Below are 11,061 nucleotides of genomic sequence, written 5' to 3'. Positions count from 1 at the left end.
AAATGTTGCATTATTTCTTGCATTGAAGAAATATTGAAGAAATTTCTTGCATTTTACTTCCTAATAGAACCCAGTTCATCTGAATTGTTTTAAAGTCTCATCTAAACAGATTCCAAAATATCAGTACCCTAAATGGAAGAGGGAGATGGGGAGCAGAACGAAGCTCCCATAACCCAAGGAGATCTGCTACATTTAGTCACACAAGCCTATGGAGCTGAATGGGATTCACCTGAGCATACTGGGGGAACTGGTGGAAGTCCTCATTGAGACACTATCCATCATTTCACAGAGTTACAGACAGGCAAGGATTTAAAAGTCCCACCAGTGAGCCATCTAGTCCAACATCCTGCTGTTTACCTGTAAAGCCTTCAAAACTGTCTCCTGCAGCATTTTCCTGGAGAAACTGGCTGCTTATGGCACAGATGGGTGCACTGCTCAAGGGGTGGGAAACTGTCTGGATGGCCAGACCCAGAGAAGGGTGGTGAATGGAGTTGCATCCAGCTGCTGGCTGGTCACAAGTGTTCCCCAGGGCTCAGCACTGGGCTGGTTGTGTTTAATATCTTCAGCAATCTGGATGAGAGGATCAAGTGCATCCTCAGTCAGTTTGCAGACAAGACCAGGTTGGGCAGGATATTGATCTGCTGGAGGGCAGGAAGGCTCTGCAGAGAGATCTGGACAGGTTGGTTTGATGGGCTGAGGCCAAGGGTAGGGGGTCCAACAAGGCCAAGTGTCAGGTCCTGCACTTGGGTCACAACAACCCCAGGCAGCTTTACAGAGCAGAGAGGCTGGAAAGCTGCCTGGAAGAAAAGGACCAGGAGGGGCTGGTCAACAGCAGCTGAACATGAACCAGCAGTGCCCAGGTGCCCAAGAAGGCCAATGGCATCCTGGCTTGCATGAGCAATGGTGTGGCAGCAGGAGCAGGGCAGGGATTGTCTCCTTGTACTCAGCACCAGTGAGGCCACACCTCCAATGCTGTGTTCAGTTCTCAGCCGTCACTGCAAGACATTGAGGCACTGGAATGTGTCCAGAGAAGGGCAATGAACCTGGTGAAGGGTCTGGAGAATGAATCATAGGCTGAGGGAGCTGGAACTGTTTAGCCTGGTAAAGAAGGCTCAGTGGGGACCTGACAAGTAAAGATGGGACAGACAGTAGAACAAGCAGCCAGGTCTGGATGCAGTGGCAGAAATCCTGCTGAAAATCTGGTGGTCATGGCAGGGCAAGGGCACTTTCTTGAACCTGTGTTTTCAAACACTTATCTTCAAGCATAGGGAAGTTACCAAGCTCCCTCAATGCACTGCTCTTTGCCCCTCCCAGCACTGTTAAAAATCCTATATCATAAATTCCCAGCAGTGATGAAACCAAGTGCAGTGGATGGAGTGTGCATTGCATCATACCAGTTTTCTCAATACAATCTCAGAATGGAGATTTCATGTATTACATGTTGTAGCAGTAGATTTTTCTCAGTCCCTGTGAAATTCTGCCTGTTGTAGACCAAGACCAGAGATTTAAATGAGTTAGTGATCACAGAAAATTCCTTGCTTAATTCTGCCTGACAATAAATCTGATCCTGTGTTACCTCCACACTGCATTATGCTGAAAGAGCCCTTGTGATGCTGAATGTACAGATGCTATAACAAGTCATGTGTGCCATGGGGAAGTGCTAAAAACCCCACACAAATCCCATGGGCACAGCCTGGTCAAATGCTACACAAACACTTTCAACTGTGACTGTCTACCTCTGCATTACAGGACAAAAGATATTTAATAGACTGTGCCTACTGCAGCTTGAAATCTGCTCCAAAATATACAAAAAGCTAACTCCATTTGGTTATAAAGCATACAAAAGTAGAAATATTAACAAATTCAGGGAAGGAGTAGTTTCTGATATAGGAGAAGCTAACACAGTCCCCTGCTGGAAAAATATTGCAAAAACATGCTATTTCTGTATTGCTCATCTCTGTCTACTGCAAACACACAGCTATCACAGGCTGCTTGACTGACAAGAGGTGGCCAGCAATACACTAAGAAAAAAATTGACTGTTTGGGGAACCTCACCAGGCCTGCATATGACAACAGTAGAATGGACATTAGGAAAAGCTTTGTCCTGGTTTAGACTGGGACAGTTAATTTTTGTCTTACTAGCTGGTGCAGTGCTAAGTTTTCAATTCAGCAAAATGTGCTTCCTTTCCCAGGCTGGTTAGCACTGCCATGTTATTGGAAAGCCAGCAGATATGCCTGCAGGTGTGCACACCCACACAAATGGGGACAGATTCCAGACAGCAGATACCCCAAGTGGAAAAGAATCCCACAGAAGGGAGCTCTGCCATGCACAAAGGAGAGCCTGTGCACATTCAACAGAGAAACACAGTGAGATCAGTGAGAACGAGCAGGAACTAATGGGAGCACCTGAGCAAATTTTGGACTGTGAAGACCTGCACTAAGTAATTGGTACCAAAGTTGTAACTATTCCTAGTAACTTGCACAACTGTAGCTCTCATGTCTTCCTAAGGACACAAGAGTTAGATTTAGGCCTGGACAGTGGCTTTAAGGCAGCCACACAAGGTATAACATGACAAGCCTCTATCCCTTTCCAGATGATGAAGCAAGTCTTGCAGAGGAAATTCATCTCAAATTTCATATCAGCATTTCTCCAAAGTGCAAACTCCCCTTTTCTGGGACCCTTCAGCATCAGCACTGTGGGACTTATGGAGTATCTACAGATACACACATAGACATATTAACCCACACAACCTCTGCCTATTGTAGGCCCCTCACTCCCACAATCAAGGATTACATGCTCCTTTTCCCTTCTCATGACCTATCACAGCAAATGAAGGTGTGACAGTGGGTAACAGCAAGTTCTGCACCTGAATTTCTGAGCCTGGTAGGTGTAGCAGGTTCAACAGCATGTAACTGAGACATCCCTTGAACAAGCAGGACACAGCTAAACCTCAGACAAAATGGTAGTGCCTTGAGGAACACCCATTTTAGAGTGCAGCAGTGAGGGGGAAGTGCAACAAAAACTCTTGTAAACACCCAGGTTGGAGAAGGAGGGGAACAAGGTGCCAGAGAAGGGTCCCCTGCAGCCTGTGGAGAACACCACAGTGAAGCAGGTTTCCCCTACAGCCCATGGAGGACTCCACACTGCAGCAGAAGCACTGAAGCAATCTGCAGTCCATAGTGAGCCCTCAGTGGGGCAGGACCATTGGCAGGAACTGTGGCCCAGGATGAACCCACCTTGGAGCATATCTACCCTTGAAGGACTGCCAGCTGTGGAGAAGAACAACACTGGAGCAGGGAAAAGCATGAAGGGGGAGCAGGAAGGAGGAATTGTTTTAGACATACCAAAACTCCCATTCCCACCCTCCTGCACTGCTGGTGGGAGGAGAAGGGAAGACAGGGGGAACAGAAATGGAAGAGTCAAGTCCAGCCTAAGTGGGGTAAGGGAAAGGTGGCTTAGTTTTTTTGTTTGTGAACAATAGGAAATCAGTGGTTTTTATCTCAATGCACAAGCTTTTCCATCTTATTCTTTCTCTCATCTCCTGCTGAGGGAGAGGTGTAAGAGTGGCTGTGTGACGGTCTGGCAGCCAGCAATGGTCAACCCGCCTCAATAAAAAGCATTCAAAAAGAAAAATCTCCAAACCACTTCAGGTAACAAGGAAACAACCATTTCAAATTGTGTAAAATATTCATCTTTACAGTGATGAACCCAGAGAAAAGTTGCAAAGTGAGACTTCTGAGAATAATTATAAACTGCTACAAATAAAGTCCTCTGTTCCAAGTATTTCTCCTTGCTGAACTAAGCTGGAATAAATCTATCATTTCACACACACAAGATGTTACTAATCCCTTCAAATGCTTTGTCCAAAGACTGAAACCATCTTTTCAAACAAATGGCTCCCTGCACTTTCCTCAACCCATCCCACCATCTGGCATAAAGCCACACTGATGATTCTGCTGCCATAAAAATCACCCCACTCCTCCCATTTCAGGCAGCACCAACCACGAAAAAATATCTATGGCACACACATCACAAATTTCTGTCCATTCAAATCATGCATGTAGGCATTTTTTGACTCAATTGATGCAGTTTCTACTGTTTCCTGCTTTATTTCCTTTCACTATTTTCTGTCTTTGATCTCCTCCATTTCTTACATTACCTGAGCAGGTCAGGTTGCCAAATAAAGTGAACATTTCTCAATGTAAGACAGTTAAGATCCTCCTCCTCACCCCTCTAAACAACCCTTGCTTTGTGCTTTTTTTTTTCTCCAGGCATCAATTTACTATTATAACAGACCATGAAAAAGCTCTTTCAAGATAGTATAGCAGCTACTAAATTGGAGAGGTGCTTATTTATATGAATGGCAAAAAAAAAAAATAAAGCAATTTCCCTTTATCTCATAGCCCACATATTAGATGAAACATAACACTTCATAGGGTAGGGGAAAAATTCATGGTTTAATTACAATGTAGCATAAAAGCTTTAGTAGTGGATACCAGGATATTATTGTGACATCTAAACTAGAGTTCTTCACAGACACTGTAAACAGATACTCTAAATTCCCTAAATGATTTGCATTAAAAAGGTTTATACAAAAGCAGTCAGTTATTCAATCTTTAGGATGTCATGACATGGTGAGACAAACACACATACATCAGTAAGTACAGAGAAATGTTATGCTACATTTTGGACAGTTCAGAACTGAAAGTGCTTCACATCTATAGGATAAGAAATGGCTTCATCTCCTCATCCCTAAATGATGAGAGCAAACAAACAACCCTTTAATAGGTTAAATAAACAGTGCCCCATTTATCCATGCTTATGTAAAGTTTCCAACAATTCAGAAGGTCCATGGTGACATTTACAATCTATATACACTGTAACAAATTGTCAATGAAAACAAGTTCAGGTACTTCTTGGTTCCCAAAAGCTGGAAGCTGCTCTCTGCACTAGAGACAAAAGCTACCTACAACATTCGGTCAGTTTTCTTTACTGCCTCCTTTTTGTGTGTGTGTGTGTTTGTGTAAAAATTAGTCCTCTCAATCCACCTTGAATAAAATCAGTCCCTAAGTCCTGGTCATATTTAACAACTGCTTCATCCCAGTGTTTAAGGCATGTTCATTAGATGTCAATGTAGGGGTACTGTCAGAAATTAGAATATCACAGGTACTAAGAGTCAGCAGATTTACACAGCAACACCACTCTTTACAATATAATGCAAAACAAATTGTTATGATGGAAATTGTTCCTGAGTTAAAATTTGCTAAATACTGCTAAGCTTAATGTTTTCCTTTTATACCTCTTCCTCTGGAATGTCCTTTCACATCTGCTCGATTGAAAATTAAAAATCACTCTGAAAATACTCTAGATGTCAAAGCGAAAACGTTAGCAAAATTCTAATTGTATTGACTTTCCCATGTCTAAATTTGGCCATGATAGTATGCATTTGCAGGGGTTAAGTATCACTTAGCTTTTAGCAAGGATATTTTCTAAATGTGAAGATAAAACTTCAGTCCACAATTTTGTGCAAATATCAAGGGAAGATTTTGGTAACAATAATTTACAAATTTCAAGTTCTGTGAAGATATAAAACTGGTAATGTAGATATTTTTCATTTTCTCCTCCTTTAGAATTAAAGGAAAACATTTCTAAATTGCAGGAACACAAGACACCTACAAATATATTCAGCTTCCTAAAAGAGACATTTTGTCTATTCAGGTTATGAAGCATCCATTCCCACAGAATTGTTTCTCAAGTATGTAATCATTGACAGAATTTCCTATTTAAAAAAGCTGGTTTTCACTGAAAAAAGTGGGTAGCTTTAAAAGTAGATTTTTCATTAGATTCAAAATGTGCATTACAATTCTTACAACCCAAATCATCCTGGCTCCAACTCACTAAAGTTCGTACAAACATTTGCTGAAGTCTGAGCATTACATTTAGCAGGAGTTAAAAGAGCAGTAGAAAATCAGAATGACAAAAGGTGTGACTCAAGTCTGTGCTATGCCTGCACTTCTGACTCAACTGAACACAAACCCCTCAGAAAGCTGCACTGTCTGGAGTCAAATCCAAAGTTTGATGAAATCCATGAAAACAATGAGCTTTTATGGGATTAGTATTTTAAGTGCTTCATCTGAAGCTCACCGTTTGCAGTGATGTATCATCCATCTCCTATCTTAAATACAAGAAACTGCAGTGATTGCACCTATCAGACTAGGGAATTAATGTTCCTTTATGTATTTTAAAATCTGTCAGCAGTGCAAATTATGAGTTACAGTACGATTAAAAAAAAATCTTCCACATTTCTTTCCATTTAAATCCCAGTAGGACAAAAATCAGCAACAACATGCAAAGAAAAAAGGGTGGGAAAGGAATGACTGCTTCCACAGTATGGGAACTTCAAAAATTATATAGTGGTATAGAAACAAAACTCTGAATGAAGTTTGGCCTAGCCCATGTGTCTTTTGCACAAAGGTTAGCTAAAACTTAATTGCTGTGACAATAAAATATAAATAGCAACAATTTATTCACATAATTCTGGATTAGATTGATTTTTTTCCTTTAAGAAACTGTATGATCTGTTATCAGCCAGCTGCATGTTTAAGCACAACAATAGAAAATGTAGTACATAAACACCTAAAAATCACAGTCATAAAAAGCAGGCAAGTACATCAGTCTTTTGGTGGCCAAAGCACAATGGATTAGTCTGCCAAACAAGTGTATGTGAATGTCAATTGTGGGCATTAGATTTGTTAAAAATTGTTTCTACTGTCAATAAACAATTTCCTGTATTTTAATACTGTCCTTAAGGAACTGTAAACTGTTTAAAGTAACAGGTAACAGTAAAGGATTTAAATATAGTGGTAAATAGAAAAATCAGGGGTTTAAATTTGCATGTGTGGTGAGTGGGTAATTTGGAACTAATTCATAATTATCCACAAAGAACTCTGACCTTTCTTAGGTAAGACAGTACTGCCATCATTTCTAACACTTGTGACCATTATGATAACACAAGAAAAAACCCCAACATATCAGCCCTGATACATCAATCACATATGCATTCTAAATTACAGCTATTTACATGAAAAATATATATTTAATTAAAAAGCCACTGAAAAACATGGACTTTTAGTCAGGTGCTGCACTTTATGCAAAATGAGGTAATTTGGATGCAAACAAATTAAGTGTAGTAGAGTTCAGGATCCACAGTCTCCATGCTTAAAGTACAGATTGCTGCAGTAAATGGCTTGACTCTTTCTGTATGTTCAGAGCAAGAAATCACTAGATCCAGTTAAATCCTGTTTTATAGTGCTCTTGATGCAACACTGACTAATGTCAGAAGGCTTCCCAGCTCAGTTCTACAACTGGTCTTTCAATAGAAAGAAGGGGAAAAGAAAAAGTGGTTATAAGTTGGTTTCATCCCAAGATGGATCATTCATATTCTTTAAAACTTTTCTAACAAGCTTCTCCAAGTCCTTGCGAGCTCTTTGTTCCTCTTCTAATGATTTCTTCATCTTTTTGTTATCCTGTGTAACAGAGACAGAGATATTACTGGTTGGTTTTGGGGGCTTTTAACAGATCTAACTACACATACACTGTCATTTACAAACTCTGAAGACTTTTCCCAATAAAACTGATATTAGCTGTACAAAAGCAAAGCTTCTATTAACTTCACAAGTTACACACAGTTATTTCACACAATGCAACAAAAGCTCCCAAATGGAAACTGAGCTACTTCCTATTTATACTTGGGGAGCCTTTACACAGCAAGTTCTAGTAACAGATGGCCGCTAATCATGAATTCTTCTGCTCAAATCTGATCAATGAGGAGTAGAATATATTTGTTGCTAATGGAGAAGGGAAATGGAGCAGTAAGCAGACTAAATATCCCCTGTAAGAACCTCCTGTGATTTTAACTGGTTTCAATCTCCAAAGAGCTTAAAACTTAATGCAAATCAACTTGCTTCATTAGGAATGTAAATAGTTGAAAGCAGTATCCTGAAAACCCATACATTCTCTGAAAAGTGTTTTGTGACTAGATTTTAAACTAGACTGATGATTTCCAGCAGTCTAAGAGAAGTCTGAATTTCAAGGAACACCATCTTTCCACATGTATATTAACAAGTGAGTTCTCACTGTTTAGTGTCATGAGGCAATACTGAAATAAATGAACAACAGGACCATAAGGATGACAGGGATCAATCCACAGGAATGCTCACATTGTTTAATCCTGTATAGGTCAAGGGAATAGTAGGGAAGCAACCAGAAGGTAAAATCACATGGAAATAAGGCCCCAAGACAAGTCTTAAGGTTTAACAAACACAGGCCTTCAATCCAAGGGTCCAACTGGACTCCCTTTATCTGTCCTTTACAGACATTTTAGAAAAAGGATGAGGATCATAAAACCATAGAATGAGTTGAGTTGGAAGGGACTCATCAAGATCATTAGGTTCATCTCCTGACCTTGCACAGGACACCTCAACAATCACACCATGTGTCTGAAAGCATTGTCCAAATGCTTCCTGAATTCAGACAGGCTTGGTGCTGTGACCTGGGCCTGGGGACCTGGAGAGCCTGTTCCAGTACCCAACAACCCCCTGAGTGAAAAACCTTTTCCTAATATCCAACCTGAACCCCCCCTAACTCATTTCATGCCATTTCCTCAAGTCCTGACACTGGTCACCAGAGGAGATTGGTACCTGCTCCTCCTCTTGCCCTCACAAGGAACTTGTAGACCACAATAAGGCCTCCTCTCAGCCTCCTCCAGGCTGAACAGACCAAGTGACCTCAGCCCATATGGCTTCCCCTGAAGGCCCTTCACCATCCTCATGGCCCTCCTTTGGACATTCTAACAGTTCAATGTCTTTCTTTTATCATGGCACCCAAAACTGCCCCCAGCACTCGAGGTGAGGCTGCCCCAGCTCAGGGCAGAGCAGGACAATCCCCTCCCTTGCCCAGCTGGCCATGCTGTCCCTGATGCCCCCAGGACAGGGTTGGCCCTCCTGGCTGTCAGGGCACTGCTGGCTCATGTTCAACTTGCCATTGACCAGGACCTCCAGATCTCTCCATGGCACTGCTCTGCAGCTTCTTGTTCTCTAGTCTGTACACACAACAATGGTCTGTCACCTCATTAACTGCATTCCCTCCTCAAGTCTGTTAAAAAACTTCATTATTGGGAAAGTTCATTATTTTATGTAGGAACTGATTTAAGTCAAGTCTGCCAATTCAGGACCAGCTCAAGTGTATTGCCTGTGGAACAGCAGCTATGAATAAATGATGGAAGCTGCCCTAGGAAGGATCCCACTGGTGTCTACACCAGCCAGGACACCATGTACTCCCAGAGAGCCTTTATCCAAAAAGCCCCTGCCAGCTCAGAGATTATTTCTGCCCCTTCTTTGGTTGGCAGCATCAGTGCAGTGGACCAATAAATGCTTTTAAGAAGAGATTCCTGAATTCCTGATATGTTAGAAAATTAAATCAGGCTTTAATATGTTTTAGCTTGGAAGATGTAAGATTCTGAAGAACATCTATTTGGAAAGGCACCAGAAAAGAGAGAGCTGTTGCATGAAGCTCAGGAGAAGGTGACTTTTTATTTAAGGGTCATGGAGCTGTGCAGAGCTTCAGTGAGGCTGCACATTTATTCTCTGTACAAAAGCAGGAGGCCAGCAGGACTATTAGTGGGCTCTTATTATTGCTTTTATTATATGAATTGTATTTTTTAAAAGACTGCCAAATTCAGCTCTAACCTGGGATACTCATTCTTTATATGCTGAACCCAGCAAATCTAAGTATGCAACACATCAACTGTCCTGTTTCAAGGAACATGCATGACATCCTTAGAAATACTAGGCATGGTTACAGATGGCAAAAAAAAAAAAAATCACATTTATAGTCCCAGACCTGAAGAAATTTGAACACAAATCCTATTTACATTAACACAAGAAATTTTATCCAACTTCTGGTGTCAGCGTGGTAAGCAAATTCACACCTTGCATAGTGAGGAAAACGCAATGCTTCTTTTCACCTATACATTAAGCCAAGTCTACCTGCAGCACCATTAACATGGTTAAAACAAGCTATGCCCTGATAAAGTGATATTTTTATTTAATCATGGTGGATATTTAGAACAAGTGACAAAAAAAGCACCCAGAGCTATTGTGAAGCTCTCATTAAAAAAAACCAACATGTGACAGGCACTGGAAAGGACTCTTGTCTCTAGAAATGAGCAGTTTTAAGAACTGATCCATAGAGGTGTTCAGGTAACTTTAGGACTGTATAATTTTAGAACTATAAATATCTGCTTCTATTTAGGCCTTTATTAGTGTTCTCGAGCAACTGTGATATCTCAGCCTCTGTAATCTTACTTTGCTGGTGATACAGCACAACTGAATTTGCTTAACACCTTCACCATTTCAGAAACTGCAACATCCAAAACCAGCTTAGTAATTCGCTTCACAGAAGCAATCCTCAATGCTGTTCTCAAAAGACTGATAACAACATCAGGGAGTGCATTTTTGGCAAATGATATTTTACTTTTAAAAGAAAATCTAGTCCAAAATTCAAGCTCATGACTGTCAAAGTGAACTTGCAAGCCATATTTAGTTTTATAACAAGCCTTCCATCTTTTCTTTCTCCATGTTGCTATAAATGTAGCAAGTTACCAACCTGTCTTAACTCCTGTACTTCATCCTTTAATGCATATACTGTGTCAACAAGGCTTCTAAAATGAAAAAAAGAAGATCATCTGTAACAACAGTTTTCAGAAATACACATCTAAATCTATTATTAGACAAAACTGTTTAATGAAATGCAATTAAATAAAAAACACCCCACACCTAATAGGTGATTTCAGACCTGTGTTAAAAAAAAAAAACTGTCTGTGATCCTTATTTATATTCAGTAAGGCAAGGACTTGTTACCAGCTTCTGTGACAAGAAACACCTGTCAAGCATTTATGGACCTCTGCTGGTTTCTGTATTAAAGCTTTCTAGAACAGAAGTTTAGTTTCACTTCCAACATACACTTTACCAAGAAAGTTGAATGACACCACAGGCTAACTA

General features: G+C 40.6%; 1 protein-coding gene across 5 annotated transcripts in view; it reads right to left on the bottom strand.

Annotated features, from left to right (window-relative positions):
• Window positions 1-4,439: 4,439 nt before the first annotated feature.
• ARHGEF7 (Rho guanine nucleotide exchange factor 7) overlaps window positions 4,440-11,061 on the bottom strand; it is a 116,346-nt gene continuing 109,724 nt past the window's right edge. For all 5 annotated transcript variants that reach the window (XM_058019136.1, XM_058019134.1, XM_058019135.1 and 2 more), the window contains 2 exons: window positions 10,667-10,721; window positions 4,440-7,527 (listed from right to left, as the gene is read on the bottom strand). In XM_058019136.1, coding sequence (XP_057875119.1) covers window positions 7,405-7,527; window positions 10,667-10,721 — 178 coding nt within the window. In that variant the 3' untranslated portion in view covers window positions 4,440-7,404. The remainder of the gene's footprint in view (window positions 7,528-10,666; window positions 10,722-11,061) is intronic.

The sequence above is a fragment of the Melospiza georgiana genome, chromosome 2, assembly GCF_028018845.1.
Source record: "Melospiza georgiana isolate bMelGeo1 chromosome 2, bMelGeo1.pri, whole genome shotgun sequence".
Lineage (NCBI taxonomy): Eukaryota > Metazoa > Chordata > Aves > Passeriformes > Passerellidae > Melospiza > Melospiza georgiana.
This window is presented reverse-complemented; position numbering and strand designations above follow the sequence as displayed.